Here is a 20,844-nt window from a genome sequence, read left to right as displayed (position 1 = left end):
GGCATACATAAAGGGGTTGCTCTACCATACCTATTCTACTCAAAAATTGTGAGCAGGGGGTGGAGCAGTTTGCAGCATTTCTAACATTTCTGCTAGTTCTATACAATACTGTAGACGTGTTTTACAACAATACAATCTTCTTTTTTGAAATAGCCTGAGAAACATCCTAAACTTTAAAATAAGCCTAGCTAGATAAAAAAAGCACTGTTTACATGATTACACCAAAATAAGACTATCCAAATAATTGTTTTGATTGTACCAAACACTGTATATGCATGAAGCCTTGGTAAGGTACATACACAGTACTGCCAAATGTGTTACCAATGGGTCACAAGGATAGTTAAATAATAAAATCAAGGGGTATATGGAAGTTTCAAATCTCAGTTCTTTGCCAAAACAGCTTCCAAGATGTTGTTTTCATGTTTGGCAGGCAAGTTTGCACAGCACTCTATTAGGGAATTACTGAACAAGCATACACCAAACAGAAATTTGCTACAAGTATAAAGCTAGAAATTACCACATGATGTAAGGGAACCGCTGCTGTTAACAGCCTCTGATTTTTAGAAGGGAGTCAACCGAACATTTTGCAGCTATAACAAATGTGAACTTCCCCAAAATGTCAGCCACGTTCTATGTGGTACAGCTTGCAGCTTTTCACCTTAATACATACGAAATACAAAACTGGCTTACCAGAGGTAGTGATAAGAAGGGGCTCACTAAGTCTGGAGCCCTGAATATTTCATTCAAAGCCCCAAATCTTTTATTTGGAGCACTGAATCTCAGGAAAGCCATCTGGCCAATCACATTCCTGCTCATGAACACCTGCTGAAATAACGGTACAGGGGCCTTGACGATTTCTGTTGCATCTGATTCCCTTGGACTAGTTGGCATTTTGCTAATAGGCGCTTCACCTTCTGCTGCGTACACACTCATATTTTTCTGCCTGAGGTTTCTTTTCTGAAATCCAGTGACTTCCTCTCCCTGTCCATACATATCCATTCACAAATAGGGATTCTCTTAGGAGGAAGGATCCATTAAACACACACACAGACTTTAAAGCATATGCGTTCACACATGTGTTGTGAGCCTGAGCCTCATATCTGCTTGGTAGCTAGCACTTCTCCTGTGGCTTATACTGAATTGGGACATTGATCCTTTTAGCCAGGTACAATGGGCTAAAAGGATCAATGCAGCACCCCAGTTCCATTTTCCATTTCTGCTACCTATGATCTTTTTAGCCAGAGATGCCAGCAAGTGCAGAACCTGAATTCTTCTGTGTGCAATGCATGTGCACTACAAATGAGTTATTAGACTATGTCCAGAAGGGAAAATGCAGCACCTGAGGCATTTTGGTACTGATCACAAAAGTCCAGCATGCTTGACAGAATCTCAGATTTCTAGCTGTTATAGTTGCAGAAACAGCTTGGATAATGTGCTGACAAGAGAGCTAAAGAGCAGAAACGATTTTGTTTTTGTTGTTTTTAAAAGACAAGGTGCATTCTTTTCATTTTTCAAATCATCTAATTTCCAAGTTTATATTCTGTGATTTTCTGACATGGTTACTCAAACATTAAAGAGCTAATGAAGGGAGTAGGCACCATGTGCCTAGCTCTATCTACGTAGCATGAAAGAGGCAAAGCCATTCTTCTCCTGCCTCACCTGCGATCACCAGACAATGACATCAGCCTAATTTTTTCCCACATCTTTCTGGAACAGTAAGAAATGATGGGAACCCACAGGCAATAAAATGCTCAAACTACCCCTGTATTTATTTTAATTTTGGAATTAAACTGTTCTGGAAGTATAGTAAGGCCAAGAATTCAAGTTCATGATCCTGTTAAACTCATGTACCACAACCATGTGGATTACTTACAGCCTTCAAGAGTGTTTTCAAGCATAGTACTGAAAAGGCTGCCTATTCCCATCTTACAGAATCAGCAGGAAAATTTTGCTATATACAGGAAACTATCAAGTGCATAAATGGAACTATATGGTTTCCAAGACACACAATTTACAACTTTTGAGGGTTGTAGAACAACTCACTGTTTAAGTAAGGGGTGCAAACTCCACCCTGTAGGCTGCATGAGATTAACTGTGATCCTGCACTGGCCAATTTCTTCTTTTCCTGCTACTGCTGCTGACAGCAAGGGAAAAGCCACCTGCATCAGGGGTGCTGATCTATGGGATGGCAGTTGTATGTATATGTGCATGCATGTGCATGTGTGCAACCCCCAGGCAAACATCACATGTGGTCCTTGGGGCCAAAAAAGTTTATCTACCCTAGTTCAAGAGGAGACATTTTCCCTCTCTGTGGACACATCTCAGGGGCAAAAAGGGAGCCCATAGGATAGGAGTGAGCAACCTCAGCCAAGAAGCCAAATCTTCCCCTCTGAGGTTCTCCAGATGGCCCTACTTCTTTCCACTCCCATACTCTCTTTCTCCCAATGACTGATCATTTGGTGATTTTCCAGTTTTTGTGCAAATTTCCCTTCCCCCACAGTAAAATGTTAAAATCCCTCTACTAATGCTTATTTACAGACAGAAGGGCTTTTAAGCTGCAAAATTGGAACTCTCCCCTGAATGGATATTCAGTGAGCATGGTGTTGCAATATTGAAAATTTTGCAGTACTGGTTCAGTACTGATGACATCGGTTCAGTACTGATGGTATAGCATACAGGAAAATAACTTTACATCTGAAAGGTGTTTTCCTACATTTTATCAATCTGCTTGAAAGAAACATGCATTAACTTAACAGTCTCCAACATCAATATTAAAAATAAAATTGTTGAACTGGGAAAAACGAGTGAATTTAAGTCTGTCAAATCAGTTTCACTAACAAAGATCTGGTTTACATGACATAGCAGTTTGATCAGTGGTTGTTTAGCCCAGAATGAGCTATGTTACAGATATACAACATTTTAAATATGCAATCCCCACTTGGGATTTGTATGCTGTGCAAACCAGGCCATTTGAGAATTAAGTACCCCCTCTTATAAAGACATTTTAGAATTTTATTCTGCCTTTTTTTTCCTTTAAGAATGCAAAGTGGCTTGCTCCTCCTGCTCTCCATCTTATTCTCACAACAACAACCCTGTGAAGTAACTTGGGCTGAGAGGTTGTGACTGGCCCAAAGTCACCCAGCTGACCCCATGGCTCACTGGGAACTAGAACCCAGATTGCCTGAGCCCCAGTTCCCATAGTCTTCACCACTATGCCACACTGGCTCTCATATTACAGCTTGTTTTTACCCTCAAATAGTTTTTAGAAACCAGAACAAGGAGGTTGCATATTCAGAATGCTGACTGACACATGCCTCAGCTCATTCTGGGTTAAACAACCCACAGTAAGTTGTCACACAAACTAACCCATATGAGTATCAGTACTCCATATGAATCATACTATACAAATCTAAGTATTCGTTCTTTCAATTAAGTAAGCATTTTCAATTAATGCCCATTAAAAAGTGTTGCTGATATTGCATCATTGCTGACAAATAACAGAGTATACATATGCAAAACAAACTTGGCATTCTCTTTCAAGCCAGCAAACAAAGAAAAACCAAGCCCCCCCCCCAAACTCTCATCTTGATTTAACAGCTGCAGAGTAGTCCTGCATTATGCAGTTAGAAAGCAGCCTATTTACAGCATTTATAATCTCATTTTTTTTAGCAAAATTAAAACAGATATCTTTTAAACCTTGTCTTCTTAGAACATGCATTTGTTCATAGTTGCATTGATATCAAAGGAAATGTATGTGTATAAGTGTTTAAAGGATTAGAGCCTCAGGGCAAGGATTAAAGTAGAGTTCAGTACTATTGTCAGATTTTATTCTGGGGATGGGGAGGGTTAGAGCTAGGAGGACATACAGCTGCAAATTTCTTGCTGCACAACCTTTACACTACATCAAAGTCCTCATTTCCATCTCTGTGATTTACAGGTGATAAGATTCCACTCACTTCCTACTCATGACTTGCTAACGTAACACTAAAATGTTTCTTGTTACTTATAATTAACTTAGATTTGAAGGGATTTTGAGAGACTCAAGGTACAAGAAAAAATATCTGATAGCTCAACTAGCCACATTCGCCATGCAATCCTATGGAGGTCTACTCAGAAATAAACTCATTAGAGTTCAATGGGATTTATTCCCAGGTAATTGAACACAGGATTGCAGCCTCACTGCTTAATTCAATACGTCTACCCAGAAGTAAGACCCACTGAGTTCGAGCGGGATTATTCCAAGTGAGTATAGGATTTCAATCTAAGCCTTATATACTTATTTTTAAACGTTTGAAAAATGTAGATTTATTATTAATTTACCCTGATTTTTTTAAAATCAGTTTGGCTCACACAAATTGAAAAACCCTTTTAAAAGGCTTGTGTTTGAATTAGAGAGCCTAATCTATTATCTCTCTAATCCTAGAACACTAACTTTTCTTGGGCAGATTATGTAAGTCATTTGTACTAAGTTTTTTCTGCTCAGGCCTATTAAATTCATAATTTAAAATATACTAACAAATGGATATTTATTTAAAAAACCAAACGCTTTAACTGGGTTTCTTCCCAATTCACTAGTACAAATATGTCCACACAGCTTTCAAATAAATTCTGCATTATGACTGAATACTTCACAGAGACAGTTTTCAGAATTTCAGAACACAACATTATTTTTTATTGCCAAACTGATCTTCTGAATATTAAAGTCATATTTTCTATTTAAGCCAAAGCTAAAACATGCATACATTTGTCTAATTGTATCTGTCAGAACCCAAGGAATTTCATAAACTGATAAAGTAAAAGGACATTGCTCACCCTTCAAATGAGATTTTTCAGAAGTATTGGGTTAGCAAAATAAAATCCACAAAACAATCTGAAAACTCCTCAATATTAACTAGAAATGTAACTTTCCAAACAATACAAATGCCTCACATTGTAAAATAGCAAGGTTTCTCCAGATGCAACCAGGCTAAAGATTTTATACAAAGTCTCATGAAAGTTTTGTATATACTAATTTGAATGACTTCTTGCTCAGAAGTCTATTTCTTTTCATAAGCATTTGTTGTTGCTCTTCAGTCTGCTGCACTGTCATCATTGTGTGCATAAGTCAGTGCAGTCAGGGCAATTCTAGTCTTCAGTGCACATTCCCGAAGTATGCCAAGTCAACAAAGAAAAGCACTTTCTGTCAACATCTGGAGTATTTCAAGCCAAGAACCAATACCAGACCATAAAATAAGAGAGGGGAAACCTGATCCCCTGAAAAGTACTGCCATGTGAATGCAGGGGGATGCTTCGGCAACATCATGATTGTTATCAGTTGTAGAGCAAAGGAGAAGGTCTTGGGGTAATGAAGGTGATCACATGTTAGGTAGGAGGAGGTGCAAAAGTCATCTAGTACGCAAAAGCAGCCAGAAGCTGCTATTTTACTCAAATTTTACAGGCAGTCACCATTTGCTTCTCTAACATCAAACATATACATATCTAAAGTTTTACAAAACAAGGATTGTGCCACCACCCAAAACAGATTAGAGCCAATGGCTAATTTCACAAGTGACATATTTCCCAAACTGTGTAGTCACATAAGCCTACATTACCCATGTTTCAATATTATGTATTACCATATTTGTTCTTATTCACTGTGGTAAGGCTGCACTTGTGTCTCAGAAGTATGGCCTGGATGTGTTCTCTTATAAAAAGCAACTGATATATTGTAGTACATTTTAAGACTATGCTTGTATGCAGACATAGATTTCATCTAGAAATTTGAAATTAATAGCAGTATTTCTAAGGACCATACTTCACATTAAAAATGACCATTACCCATATTAATTGTATGCACAAGTGTAAAAGAAAAGGGCATTCCTACTGTCACTTGAGGTAGCAGCCTATGACAGGGGTTTTCATGCTGAGGCTCTTTGAGTAATAAAAGGAACAATCCAAGCTTTCCCAAGCACAGCCAATACAAAACACAGGCAGACAGTTCACTGGCAATGTGCAACCTTGGCCTGAAGGCAAACTGATCAACGGAAAGGGCAGGTGCAGGACCATATGGACCAAAAAAATGCTTTAAAGGTGTTTGTTCAGAGAGCTATTACGCCAAAAAGCTTATTAAAAAACCCCCACTCATGACCATTATCATATTCAGGGCACTAGGATGGTGTGAAAAGGCACCACATTCTGTCTTTAAAAGACATTCTGTAACAGCTTCTACCCTCTCTGGCACTCCCCTATCGAAGCTGGTCCCACAGTTCGAGGACCACTGCAAAGTGGCACTAGAATCTTTGCCACTAAGTGCACTGAAGATATAGTACACCAAAGATTTATGAAATCCACAGAAATTGTATGCCTCATGCCTATATATGGCTGCTAAAGTCTTCTCTAACTCTGAATGAGAGCAGCATGAAACTGTACTGGCTGGGGGCAGAGGAATGGGCCTTCCTATTGCAGCAACTAAATAGCTTGACCCCCCTCTGAATATATTACAGACTGGCAGTACCTAGACTACTTTCACAAGTGCTACTTAAATCAGTTATGCCATTTGCGGTGTCTGTAATTTTAATACAATGCCTACACTCCATAAAATATAGATTTTACTGAAAAATGGTCCTCTTCCACACAAACACACACATATACAAAATTGCATTTTAAAAACTTTGAATTGCTCTTAGTATGAGAAATATATTCTGTACTACCTTGCAACAAGAATGTTTTATGCCTTTCTGTATTCCCAAACCAATATATTTTAAAGCGCTGACACAGCAGTTACTGTAAAACTATTCCTATCAGTAACAGCAAAACATGTAGGTTCATCCCCTTTATCATTAGTACAAATCAAGGCTAATATATTTATCTCAAGTTCAACAGTATTTACGGAGAGAAGAAAATTAAAAAAACCCCTCAACTTCTGTTCACTTATACAGTCTGAAGTACAAAATTCCTCTGTGATCACTGGATAGTTTAAAGTGCTTGTAGCGTAAAGTGATTTTACCCCTCAAAAGGCTTAAGTAAAGCAAACATCTTCATATGTGTCTTGAAGTTTATGATTCCCAGTGGACCGCACTAGTGAAATAAGAAACCACATCTACAGTCATTATGCTCTGACAAGGTAATTTGCTAGCATAGCTCTGAAAGACACCAAGTTCATATATGAGCTGTTTAAAGAGAGATAACTGTTACGAGATTACTAGGATGATTTGGACACAGAGTTCGATCCAGAGGGACAAAAACAATTAAGAACAGAGCAACCCTGGGTATAGCCCATTCAGCAAGTTCACAACTTCATGAGTTAAAACTGAATGAAGTCTTACTAACATAACAAACTCATTTGTTGGGTGTTCTTTTATGTTTCTTTTCTCCAACACAATCAACTAAAAACTTTTAAAGCCTTAATACAGTCGTGTCAGTAACTTCCCCTCTTTCATACAGGTATCAGTCCCTTGCAATCGTTCTTATCATTTGCAGTAGGGACATTAGCCAACAGAAAGAAAAATGTCTTTCGCTGATCCTATTAAATAAACAGGGCAGCCCTTCATTAAGCCTAGATTTCCCTCATCCTCATACATTCTCCTCTCAACTTCTCCACATAAAATGATTTTTAAAATGAAACATAAGCATCATTTGCTTGCTGGAGCAGTTTAAGTGGAAAGAATACATACACGTTGTGGGTAGAGGAGACACAATCCACCTTAAACATTTTAAAAGATTAGTATTTTCACCAATATTTCCTTTTAATTGCCACCATCAACAGCAACAGTTTTTGAAATTGGTATTAGTAGGAGAAACAGATAAGGGAAGTTTAAGGTGCTCTCTAGAAAAAGACAACCTAAATGGTGACAAACTCTGCTGAAATTAGCCTTCCTGTTTAATTAAGGAGGGAAATAACAACCAATATGCGGCACTATCCCACATCTAACACATAGGGACTACAAAAACTAAGTGATAACCTAAAAAGCAGCTTAGCAGGTACTTTCAGAAGTGTTTAAATCTTTTAACATACAGTTCAAACACTCGCTTATAAAAGGCAATGACATCCCCTGGGGTGTGCTTTCATCAGATTACATGCATGCTCTTAATGTGCATATGTTGAACTACAGACACAAATCCCACCCCTACAACATGCCTTAGTACTCCACATAGAGACATTATACCTGGAAAAGAGAGAAGCAAGTCTTCCCCTTAACTTACTGCAAATTTCAGTGAAAATAATAATAGAGAGGTGATGTGCAGAAGGAGGTCTAGGGCAGACAGGGAGATGCTCACAAACCTTCCTAACTGACCAGTGACAGAAAGAAGCACACCAAGAGGCAGTATGACAACTTGCAATGCAGTAACACCTAATGCAATTATTCTGAGATAGGTTAAAATAAGCCTAAGAAGCAGAAAATTCACATCCAGAATATTTCTCCTGTGAACTTCAAAGCTCATGGGGAATTGTTTTATTCTATTCAAGCCATTCATAACAGATACACCATGTCATGATAGAGAACAAAAAACAGTATTTGAAAACGAACAACCAAACAATCTTGCCAATTTCCCATAAAGTCAGTCTATATGTATCCATACATATATGGCTGCTGCAACATTACAGCTTCTCCTGCATATCACTATCTCATTAAGAATGAGTTGATGCCACTGTACTTTATATTCTGCTCTCTTAACAAGCAGTACCCAGTGCAGCCAGGAAATGCAGCGTGCAATGACATCATGGTACATGTCTTCTTACCTAAATGCTGCCAATAGGACATGGGAGGAGATAGAGCGTGGTGGTACAATACGTTTATTGAAACATGCACTTTTAACTTTAGAGTGGATGCATCAACACCTACCTGCAGTTGGGAGGTGGATCTAAGGTGATGTCAGCCAACTCCTTCTGAATCCTATGGCAAAAAACCAAAAGACAAGGTAAGCAATTTAATAAAGTCCCTGTGTAAGAATGCAGTTTTACTTCCACATATAACAGCCACACAAACATATTGAGAGTTTGACTCAATTTGCTGCATGAGTCAATGAAGACATAGCCAGCTCAACACTTCTTAATCTCAGTGATCTGTATGGCAATCCTGTAGCTGAAACTACTGTTATGCCATCTTCACCAGCAGGGAACACAGCCTAAGAGACACTGTTTAGCCTGAAATCAGCAAGACTAAGACTTTGAGGCTACCACTATTGGTATCTTCTAGTGGGACATACCAGCTTCCCACAAAGGCTGCTAAACTAAAATACATTTTAATGTATCACCTAAATGAAACCAAAATAGCATGGGCAGGTTTCCCCCACTAACCAGCATGAAGGAAATTCCAGCATCAATTAAATCAGCAGCAACATTCCCATTGATTTTTAAGAGGTAAAAGGAAGCCGTGGTCAAAAGATGTACAGAGTATTTCTTTTTCCTCCTTAAGAGACAGCGTTATTAATAGACAATACCAGAATCCACCTACTCTGTGTAAATTTCTGATGAAAGGCTCCTCCTCTTTTCACCAGCTCTGTGTCACAGTAACATCAAGAGGAGTAATATGGAGAGCACTGGACTCATCACACAACCTGCTGAAAATACTGATTCTCATTTCAATCACACAACAGATATACAAGAAGGAATTTAAATGCAAGGTTAGTACAGTGTAATTCTTTTTGTCTTATTGAAACTAATGATTCTTCTTGTTCAAGCAACAGATAGGTTTTGCATGAAAGTTGTAAAGTAAGGTTAAGGTGTATTTAAGAAATGGAAAATATTTATTTCAATTGCAACCAACAATAAAAAGTAGCTTCCCCCCATGGAAGTGTAGTATTTTACATCTAATCAGATGACCTCCAACAGCTGCCAAACCTTAATTAATCTTTACTGCACTTCTGTAAAGATTGTCATCATCCACATCTACTGATAAGTGAAGAAATTAAGCATTTCGCTCAAGGCCATGCACTAATTCAGGTACAAGGTAGGAATTGAGTAGAGCTATTCTTGTTTTCAAATCACATCTTTTGAACCTTTCCGGATGTAAATTTGAGCAGAAGTTTGGAACTATAGTTAGGAAAAAGAGAGTCTTGAAAAGAAAAAAATAAAGCATCAAGGGAGTGAGTGATCATGCTGATGTAGAAAAAGCTGTGAATTTTGCAGAAAGAACAATGGTACAAAGCTATGAGTGAAGAAAAGTCATTAGGCACAGAACTCAGTGCAGACTTAAAGATTCTCACCTCTTGGCACTGGTGGAGAGGAGCTTGGAGTTTTTACTCATGCTGACTTTACTTTCCTTCTTCTTAGGTGTGTTTGTCTCTTTCTCGGTCTGTTGGTTGGAGGATGAAGATGAGGAAGAACTGGTGCTAGCCCTCGAATCGTCATCCGACATAGCTACCCCCACTACGGACCCCAAACCTGGAGAAGAGATGCCAAAAGGAGCAGGGAGGGAAGCAGGGAGTTAACATGCAGACAAGGAACCTAACTGCCATGGGGGTCAGGGTCTATCTCTTCAGAAGCATTTCTGTTTCCCTCCAAAAGCTTTGAAGAATAAAAAGAGAATGGATTCAAGGAAGAAAAAGAAGTAGCTTCTCCCTCTCCCTAGTTCAGTAACATTTAGTACCAGCTCCATCTCTGGAAATGTGGAGAGAGCAAAGGAAGGGATACACAGAGGCCACAAGAATTAATAAAAAGAAAATAGGATTAGGGAGCCTAAGTAATTTCCTAAAAAAAATCTCTTCGTCCAATCCCTTAAAAAAGAGACCAATCAACTCCTCTCTCCCAAATATCTAGTCCCAGAAGCATCTAAGACACATGGAGAAAAAGGACACAGAAAGGAGATCAGCGCTTAGACAGTAGGAAACGTTGCTGGAAAAGGAGCAGAACCGGTGCCAACAAGGTTATGGGGAAAGAAGAGATGCAGTACCTCGAAAGAAGGGGGCAGCACCAGGAAGGGCTGACCAGAAACGGGGGTCGTGGAGGAGGGGGAGGGATGCCTAAAGAGATTAGCGGGGAAATTAAAAACCACAGCAAGTGGGGGGAATAATACTTTTTAGAAGGCGCATAATCGGGGACTACTATTTTGGGGGTGGGAGAAAGGCTGCCGCGAAAAAGCAGGGAGTAGAGTGGCGGGGGGGGGGGGACTGTACTGGGGGAAATAACCAGTAGCTGTCGGCAACCATTGCTGGGTAGGGGTGGAGAGAATTTCCCAACTAAAATTAAAGGACGGATTGGGAGGAAGACTCCCTCCAATTTGAGAAAAGGGGCACCCTGCCCCCACTCCTCGCTTCCCCTTCCCATTCCCTACTTCGCAACCCTGTGACCCCCCTTTTAATACACCCCCACCCAATTCCTACCCCCACTAGCCCATCTCTTGTGTTCTCTCTCTCAGGCAGGACTGGGGGGGGGGAGAGTTAAACATCTAGACACCCTCTTGCCACTGCTGCCTTCCCCCAGCTCAGCCAGCGGGAGCGGCTGTGGGGCGCGGGTGGGATATCTGACAGCCCCAGACAGGATCGCCCCGATTCCTTTCTCCCTCCCCCACGTCTCCTTTGCCAACCCAGGTCGCTCTCCCATCTCTCGCCTTCCCTGGGCAGCCAACAAAGCCCCCCCCACCTCTCCTCCTGCCGCCCTTTCCCGTTTTCCCTCAGCGCCCTGCCGGGCCAAAGCCGTGCGGGGGGAGAGGGAGCTGCGCCTCGCCGTGGAGATGGGGTGCCCCTTTCCCATACCTCTCCCTTTGTGTCTGGCTGCTCCTCCTCGGTGCGGCTGGGCCTGGCCACTCGTGTCTCTCTCGCTGGGAGAGAAGCGGAAGTGCTGCAACAGCAACTATTAAACAGGCAATGGCTTCCCTGCCTGCTTGCCTGCCTGCTTGCCTGCCTCTGCCCCCCCCCACGCTCCAAGCAGGGGAGGGCAACCAGCCAGCCGGTGTCACACGCATAAAAGCTAATGTATATGCATGTGTGCATATACACGCACACACACGTATACATACATATGCATTCTCTTTCTCAGAGGGGAGGGGAACTCATCAAAAGGGAGCTTCCCTGAGGCATAACTCAAAATCCCCCCCCCCCCACCAGCTCCTCTCCCGCGCAAACTGCGCCCTTAGGATTTTTGGATGGCGAACGAGGGAGAAAATGCTCCTGAGCTATTTGTTTTTGTGCCTGAAGCAAGCTGTTTGCTTCACACCTTGGCAGTGCAATGTCCAAAGGAGTACATTAAAACAAAAAGGAATATTTTATAACAATCATAATCAATGAGAGGTATGTTTTTTTTCAGGAGTAGGGCTCCGGCAGGGGCGGGGGCGCTTCTCCGGAATGTGACACAATCTCATGGGTTGCTTTTCCCCCAGTTCCCCTCACACACCAGTTTCCCTCCTAGTGACGTTCCTTTCCTTTCTTCCTCACCAGCCCAAATCTTAAAAGCATCAAAGGGGGTGGGGGAGGAGAGAGAAAGGAACTGGCAACTGCCTCGGGGGGTTAAAGTGCCCCCCTACTTTCGCTAGCTTTCTCCAGCAGCGATTACAGCTCTCCCAGCTACAGCCTCGGCAGACCAGCTGCCAGGTGCCAAAGCAACAGGCCTCCCATGTGAGGAGGACCTGTTTCTCTTCGAGCAAGCGGATCTGACTTGTCCAAACTCTGCAGAAGCACAAATAAGCAGCTTCTCTCCTCCTGGAGCCCTAAAAGCACCGATTCGTCTTTTCTGCTCACTGCCTGTAAACTCCTACAAGTACTTTTGGTAAACTAATCCTTAGTTTCATGTCGATCTCTTTTTTGCTTACCCTAAAGCAGTCAGTAACCTTTTTTCCCGTTTTTCCACCTCTAACTCTGCAGAGCAATTCAGAAATTGAGGGTCACAATCCAGCAGGTGCAAACAGGATTTTTGAAAGACAGTTGTGAGCAAGTACAAGTTCTGGAGCTGTTGATGCAGAGGGACCATAGTGGAACTTCACTGAGGAAGGATGTTTTAAAAGCATTAATGTGTGTGACACCATAGCAAAATGTTTATCAATATCAAGATCATCTCTCCAGTTTTAGTGGTGCCATTAGCTCCTGGTTCTTCCATCCTATAGTACAGGATTCCATTGTTCCGTCCAGGTGACATCATTAGTTTACAGTAGAGAAGTCTATGATGTCACCAAACCCATTGTATGGTCTAACATGTAGACCCTTGAGCTCAGCAGCAGACTGAAGGAAAATCTGGTTTTATTATCAAATATATTCAATAGCCAATCACTTAGTCATAAAGTTTCTTCACTGATTATCTTTCCTTCTCTAAATTGCTACAACTGCTCCGCTACTGCATAGCAGCAAAGCAAAGCAACTTGTAATTGCAATTGGCAGAAAATCCCATAACTGGGATAAGCTGTCTTTCGGACTCTTAACTGTGCATTATTGCTTCTTGGGATAAGGCAAGCCCCCAAATAAGGTAACTGCATACCCTGCCAAGGAGCAGAAAAGCTGGGTTGCTCTGATAGTTCCCCTGCATGACCAGCTTCTACTTTCTGGAGGAAAGGTAGGCACAAGGGAGGCTGGGCTTTATCTTTGGGAAGCGAAGCAAACATTCTCTTTCCTTGGAGTAAATCCCACTGAACTTATTTGAACCTTCAGAGTAGACATGTACACAATTGCACTGTTAATGCGGTCGAGTATGAGATAGAAAACTACAAAAGCAAGTTAGCAGGCTGAGGAGTGAGAGAATACTTCTAGACAGACAGTTCCTAGCACTATCTCCCTTTTTGATTTTTATATATTTTCAAGGAAATAAATAAATAATAAATAAAAAACAGAAGTAGCTGTGGGAAAAATGAAGGAGAATTACAAGTGAAAGGCGACATTGCCTGGATCCATCATAACATTTTGTGAAAAAGTAAGGGCCAGTGGTGTTATAAAAGCCTTGTCTCAAAGCACCCATTCTACAATTATTCTGTCTTTTCCTCTCTAATGGGTATTTCTGTGGAAGGAAAACAGATGGAAGAAGCAGTGGAGAAATATGGCAGGGTTACAAGTAGAAGATGATATTACCTGGGCCCCTGTAAAATTCTGTTTATGAGGCAGGGAAATTATGTGATTAAAGCCTCCAGTGGATGCAGCTATAAGGGTTGAGTTCTACTGGTGGGAGGAAAGCAAGATGGAACTAAAGAGAGACAAGAACCAACACCAGCTTCATCAAGGAGGAGAAGAGGTCCCCTCCCAGGTCAGCTTAATCTATTCTTTGGCAGCTGGCTTGCTTCTACAGAGACATACCAGACCCAGGCAGAAAAGGGAGAGCTTTAATTGAGCCTGCCATTGTTACATTTGGTTAGTGATTATATTTATTCAGAAACGTAAGCATTCCCCCTTAAATGTTACTGCCTTTGTGGGGAGGGGCTCATAAACAAAATTAAATCAAATAAATAATAAAAGCCAGCAAGTTAAACAGCTGAACAATAAAATGGAGTAAAACCAGCAGTACCAATATTTAAAAGGTATGGTAAAACGAACTAGCAAAAGATCTTAAAAAAAAATAAATAAAAGATAAAAGTGCCAGACAGACCTTCCTGGAATGTTTGGAAGATGGGCTACCCATCACAATTTGGAAGCTTGTCACACCACCTAATTTCAGAGTGCGGCCGCCATTTATGCATTTCCAAAAAAAACAAATCATCAAAAAGATGATGCCAATTTGCATATTTCTAGATGTAAGTGTATATGTCTAGCTGCAAACAGAGAATCAGTAACTGAAATTTAAATAGTAGTACTACATATCTTCCCATAATAGCGATTATGCACTAGAACAGGGCACTGGAATTCCCTAGGGGCAATTTGTGGTGGCTCACACTTTTTAAAAATGTCAGCATGTCCATGGACCCAAAAAGGTTGCCTCTGCTTGGACTACATGACCTTTCTATCATTCTGCTTTCCTTGTTCTCCCTCCTTATGGTTCACGTATTTATTTGATTTGTACTGAAACTTTCTGAAGAAAATGGCACTCAATGCAGTTTACAATCAAAGGAACATTTTTAAAAGTTTAAAACAATAATAAAATGAATACATTAAAACACAATTAAATTATAGCAGTAAAAGAATAAAAACAGTACCTAATCAACAGTCTATCTTACATGATCTTTCAATAATAATGTATTTGTCTACCAAAGGAAGGACAACACAGTGAGAGCCAATGTAGCCTCCCAAGGCAGGAGTTCCACAGCCTAGGAACAACTACCAACAAAACCCACCCTTGCAGTGTCATCAAATGCATCAATGTACTGCAAAGAGAGTAGTACAGGAAGAAGTGTCTTTCCTGAAGACCTTAAAACCTGGCCAGGTTCATACAGAAGAATGCAGCTTCAGGAAGCCTGATCGTAAACAATTTAGGGCTGTGTAAGTCATAACCAGAAATTTCAGTAGATCCCAGAAACAGACTAGTAGCCAGTGAAAAACTGATGGAACAAGAAAGTAATGTGCTTTCTGTCACTGGCCCCTGCCAACTGGCTGGTTGAAACATTCTGGACCAGCTAAAGTTTCTGGAAGGTTTTCAAAGACAGCCCCATGTAGAGCATATTATAGTAATCTGAACAGGATATCATTAAGGCATGTGTGTGTGTGGCATAAGACATCTCCAGGAATGGGCACAGCCAGCACAGTAGTATCAACTGCACAAATGTACTCCTGACACTGTCAAAACCTGAGAATTCAGCTCCAAAGCCACATCCAATAGTACACCCAAATGGCAAGCCTGATTCTTAAGGTAGAAAGTAACCCTGTCCTGTTCCGCGCTCTTTAAACCAGATTTTGACTGGAAGCTTTTAAAATAGAGAGTTGTTTTTTGTCAGTTCCCCACAACAGAGGGCAGTTCTCTGCAAAGTAGGACTTCTAGCCACCCTATTTCCGGGTGTAGAACTTGGAGATGGCATGAAAGTTTGTGGGGACACCATCCAACTGAATTCAGCTTTTTTGTTTGTTTCAACTGAGAATTTTCTGTATAGGATGGGGTATAAAGATTTTAAATACGTAAATAAACTGTTTTGGCATTAGTATTGGCATTTAATATAAAATAAGCTGCATTAAAAATCTTGCTGCAATCCTGTTCATCTCTTAGCTAGGAAAAACCTTCTCTGAACAAAGCAGAACTTCCTTCCAAGTAAACCTATATGACTGCTCTCTTCAGTTCTGGATTCTAAATTAGCTCTTTCCACTAGGATGCTTGAGTAATTGCTGACAAACCTCAACTGAGCACAATACAGTAATCAAAAAGGGAATACAAATGATAAGAACTAATTGGAGATACATAATGAATACGATGGAAAACATAATAATATCATAAAAGTCCATTGTATATCTACGGGAATGAATTCATATGAAAACATAATAATATCATAAAAGTCCATTGTATATCTACGGGAATGAATTCATATGCTGGTCTGGTTGCAACATATTTCTAAATGTACAGCAGAACTAGAACACAATCTGTTTATAGCAACGTTAGTATTACTTCCATATCAAAAAAGGGGAAAGTGAATTGAATGAACTGGTAATCCATCATGCAGGTAGACTGAAGCATAGGAATGACTAACATCACAGGTACTTACTCCCCAGTGTGTGTACCCATGAAAAAGATTCACATTGCCTTTCATATATAACAGGAAACGCAGGATTTTGCTGCCTTGGAAGCAAGCCACAGTTAAAAAGGTGCCAACCAGCCTGGCCCTGTTGTTAGGCAGAATGAGACAGCTGCCTCAGGCAGGAAATGCTTGTGGCCAGGAGTAGCGGCAAAAGTGTTGGAGGGCAGAGGTGGTGTGTGTGATGCACCCCCTTAGCTAACATGTTGCCCTGAAGGATGATGGAAGATTGTGTTCTAACACCCGCTGAAATAAGATTGAACTGCCATTCTGGTTGGCCTCTGTACATGGCATGGGAGAAGGGATGCCATCTTGTCCTTCATACTGGGCGACAAAAATGTCTTGCACCACCCTGCTGCCAAGCCTGCTAAGGACCACTTCTCTTACACATAGTAGCAAGAAGGAGTCGATGATGAGTTGTTTGGGCACAAAGAAATACAAGCTGTGCAGGCTGAGTTTACAGAACCGAGAATTTGCTGGTGAGGGCTGGGGCAGAGTGTACATCCTTTCCATGTACTTCTTGCCTTTTGGGCTGCAATTGTATACCCTGGGAGTACTCTGAACAAAATGGGACTCATTTTTGAGGCATGTGTTTGGCCGCTTACAAACTGGCAGAAAAGAAGCTGCATTACCACAAAAGAGGATACCTATTTGCATAAAGTTCTTTATGCTGAATTATACATACAGGTGCAAATTAGAAAATAATTACAATTTAAATAGAAATGTAGTACCTCTCACCACGTGGGTATGAAGGTGAAGCACCCATGTGCCCTGCTCTATCTGGTATCCAGGTGCTCTTGATAACAATTTGAATGCCCTGCTCACTCTTCCTATAGCTGTTTTTCTTTAAATCACATTTGGACTGGAAAGCATTTCAGATAGAGGACAGCTCCTTACATATAACCTATGTAAAAGAGGACACATGGCCACTCTGTCATGTACAGAATTGCCGTGATCCTGTACTTCCATGTGTTCTCCACTGGAAATGAATGAAGATATGCCTTAATTTGTTTCATGTGATTTGATACACCCAGAAAACTAGGTTTGCCTTTATAGCTCTAGATGTAACTATGATGCATCCCTTGAAGAGTTACTGGCATTACCCCTACCTCCCAGTTGGGTAATAATTCTTTCTTGTCAAGGATATTTTCCAGCAGAAATAACTGGTTTCTTTTAAACTTACTGTTAACCAGATTTTTGGTAATGGAATTATCAACAGGGAGCTGCACAGTATTTTCTAAGCTGAGATTTGTGTTCCAGAATAGTTTCTGGAATCTATTTCATTCCAGGTCAAATAGCGTAAGATTTTCAGATAGTAAATTGGTGTAGAAGTATATGTCTGAGATGTTATTTTAGGAACTAATATATATATATGTTATATATTAATATTAAGACTTTTAAAATGTAGAATGTAGACAAGAAACCAGAGGTCTATGAGGATAGAGAAAGCTGTTTTGTATCCTCAGCGCTTAAAATGAGTATGTTATACCTACTTTGAAAGGTCTTGGAATTTGGAATGGTGAGAAAATTGAATTAGTTTGCTTTTTCCCAGAATGTACCCAAATTGGACCTGAACATAACTTGTGATATGAAACCTATACATTTCCAAGCTTGCAATTCAATTTGCTTAACAAATATATACATATTTGAAAAAATGCACACAGACAAACTTTAATCAGTGACAGGGAAATGAATACATTTTTAAAAGGTGTGCAACTGATATGTACACTTGGTGATACAAGCACAAAAATATGCACACATTTTTGTGCAGAACCCCTATTCTCCCACTCACTGTCCCACAAAGCTTAGAGTCAAGTCAGAATAATCTTTGAGGTGGACATTACAGAACATTTGAAGAGTTTACGTTTTTCTGATGTACACCTCCTGTTTTGGAATGCAAGCTGTGAAAAGTGGAAGGGATGCAGAATGGAGGCGAAGAAAGTGGGATGTGGATTTTAAAAATAGACTGCTGCAGCTGAATAGGTAGAGGAACTAGAGTAGAAAGACAGTCAGAAGAGAAGCAGAAAAGGCCAACGAGAGAAGAGAAGCTATGAAGAAAGACAGCAAAAACAACAGAATAAAGCAAGGCTGCTGAGAATAAAGATAAAGGGAATCAGGGAAAGGCAAAGAAAAAGAGCAATCCTCAGCCAAGGAGGAATGGAAAACCTTGGCAGCAGAGGCCAGCAACAGTTACACAGGATTCAGTATCAGAGGACCTTCCAGGTTGTAAACTGCTGAGAGATCTTCAGCTGTGGGGTGGTATAGAAATGAATGAATGACTAAAACCCACTCTGTTAGGGACTTGAGCTGCCCCTGATACGGAAGGGTTGTATATTGGGTCGGATCCAGATTTAATCATACCTAGAATGCATCTTTGGACATCAGTAGGACTTCAGATAGCAATCACCAACTCGTATATATTTCAATCAGTCTACTAAGTATGATTAAATAGATCCAGAACACTATTTTCAATTTCAGAGGCAGCATATCCTTGCAGTGCTAGTTGCTGAAAAAGATGAGTTGGAGAGTGCTGTTGTGCTTGTGTTCTCCTCACATTGATGAGCCACTGTGCAGAATATTGGTCTTCGGCCTAATCCAACACTGCACTTTTGTACGTTCTTACATTAATTCCCTCTTCCCAGCCACACTGTCTTTTTCTCCCCTAGCCTAATATTTGTGTCTCAATTGCTCTGCACTATAGACTGATAGACCTGCAGAGCCTGCCTGACATCTGCTTCCTAGTCCTTTCTTTCTAACAGTTATATGGCCATCAATTCCAGGTGCCTGTCAGGCTGTTCATTTAAAAATGTTTCTTTTTAAATTTACAGACTTCTGTGTGTCTTCCAACTATATGCACTTCCTTGTTTTTCATTGGCTCTGTTCTACTTCCAAACTCAAAGGTACTTGACCACTCAAGTTGACTGTTAGAGAGAATGATAATTCCTGTGTCATTCCTGTGTCAAATCACAGTTATTTATTTAATCTGGGGGAAGGGTAGTCCATAAAATATATCCTGTAAGTTATAAATTAAAATAAGATACATATCATAAAATATAAACAAATATCCCATAAGATATAACAATAAATGAGTGTGCCTCAGAATGTTGTGTAACACTACAAGATTAGCAACTTCTATCATTATTTACTCTGGGCTTTGCATATAGAACCTGCATGACATAGGTAGCATCAGAGGTAAAGCTACTTGACACAGCCTCACTCTCTTCTCACAACTTATGCTGCTGTAACTGTAAGACTGTTATAAGACTGCTTAGTCAACACTGAATACCACAGATCAGAAAGAGAGAATTGTAGGAACCTGACAGTAATTGGTGTTACACTTTCAGCTGCCCTAGCATTATCACTCCATATCAGAGGTTTGATTTTTCATGCTCTGTCTTTAATCTATGGCTCTGATGTTGTGTCCACATTGTTTTCAGGCATTTTATTGCAAGCACTTTCCCATTTTAGTACCTTGAACCTTGATGCTCACTGAGGTTGCATTGTTTTTGGTTGTCATGACATTTCCCCTAGTTCTTAGTTTGCATATTATTGAAAGTTTTTTCTCTTTTGCTTATCAGCAGAGTAAACAAATGGCATTATACTTGGAGAAGGCTAGATAATAGATTTCAAACTAAGAAAAGATCACCTAACAAGTTACAGATGGTTTTCTGTTTCCTTGTTGCTGAATGAACTAGGAACAAGATTGAGAGAGTGATCTGAGAAGTCATTTTTCAGCTTCCCAGATCTGTGTTTTACCCACTCACAGCCGCTGGAGAAGAATCGCACCAGCTGCTCTCCAACATCAGGAAAGGGATCTCAGAGAGGGCTAAAAGGAAGTACTTTGGAGAGCAGGGAGTGAAGGAGATTGGAGCAGCCAGGATGCAATGTATCTTGAAGTTGCTCCAGCCTCCTTCCCTTCACCTTTGAGATGCTCTTGCTAGACAGGTGGAAAAGCCACTGCTCTATTTAGTCTCCACTGCTCTCCCACTCTGCATTGGATGCCTGTAAGCATTTGAGTGTGGAGGCTTATAGATAACCTGATAGGACTGCATCCTGATTGTGTATTGCATCTAATTGTGGACTGCATCTAATTCAGGACCACCATAGAGATGGTCCTGAATTAGATTTAGAAATCTGCCTGATTCATATTGCATGCTCCAAAGTATGGCTTTATTGGGGGTTAAATTTCTGTATTTGCTGCTCTGCTTTCATGAAGCCCAAAAGTTATGGAGTTCTGGCAGCAAGTATGGGATGTAGTGTCAAAAAGTCTAATATCCACTATCATTACTAATAATGCTGT

General features: G+C 40.5%; 1 protein-coding gene across 1 annotated transcript in view; it reads right to left on the bottom strand.

The window, feature by feature from the left end:
- LOC123033072 (ubiquitin-conjugating enzyme E2 E1) overlaps window positions 1–11,801 on the bottom strand; it is a 64,738-nt gene extending 52,937 nt beyond the window's left edge. Inside the window, exons 1-3 of the mRNA XM_044449434.1 lie at window positions 11,674–11,801; window positions 10,186–10,363; window positions 8,823–8,873 (exon numbers count right to left, since the gene is read on the bottom strand). Coding sequence (XP_044305369.1) covers window positions 8,823–8,873; window positions 10,186–10,337 — 203 coding nt within the window. The 5' untranslated portion in view covers window positions 10,338–10,363; window positions 11,674–11,801. The remainder of the gene's footprint in view (window positions 1–8,822; window positions 8,874–10,185; window positions 10,364–11,673) is intronic.
- Between the last annotated feature and the right edge of the window lie 9,043 nt (window positions 11,802–20,844).

This window comes from Varanus komodoensis, unplaced genomic scaffold (genome assembly GCF_004798865.1).
Source record: "Varanus komodoensis strain SLA01 unplaced genomic scaffold, ASM479886v1 scaffold58, whole genome shotgun sequence".
Taxonomy (NCBI): domain Eukaryota; kingdom Metazoa; phylum Chordata; class Lepidosauria; order Squamata; family Varanidae; genus Varanus; species Varanus komodoensis.
This window is presented reverse-complemented; position numbering and strand designations above follow the sequence as displayed.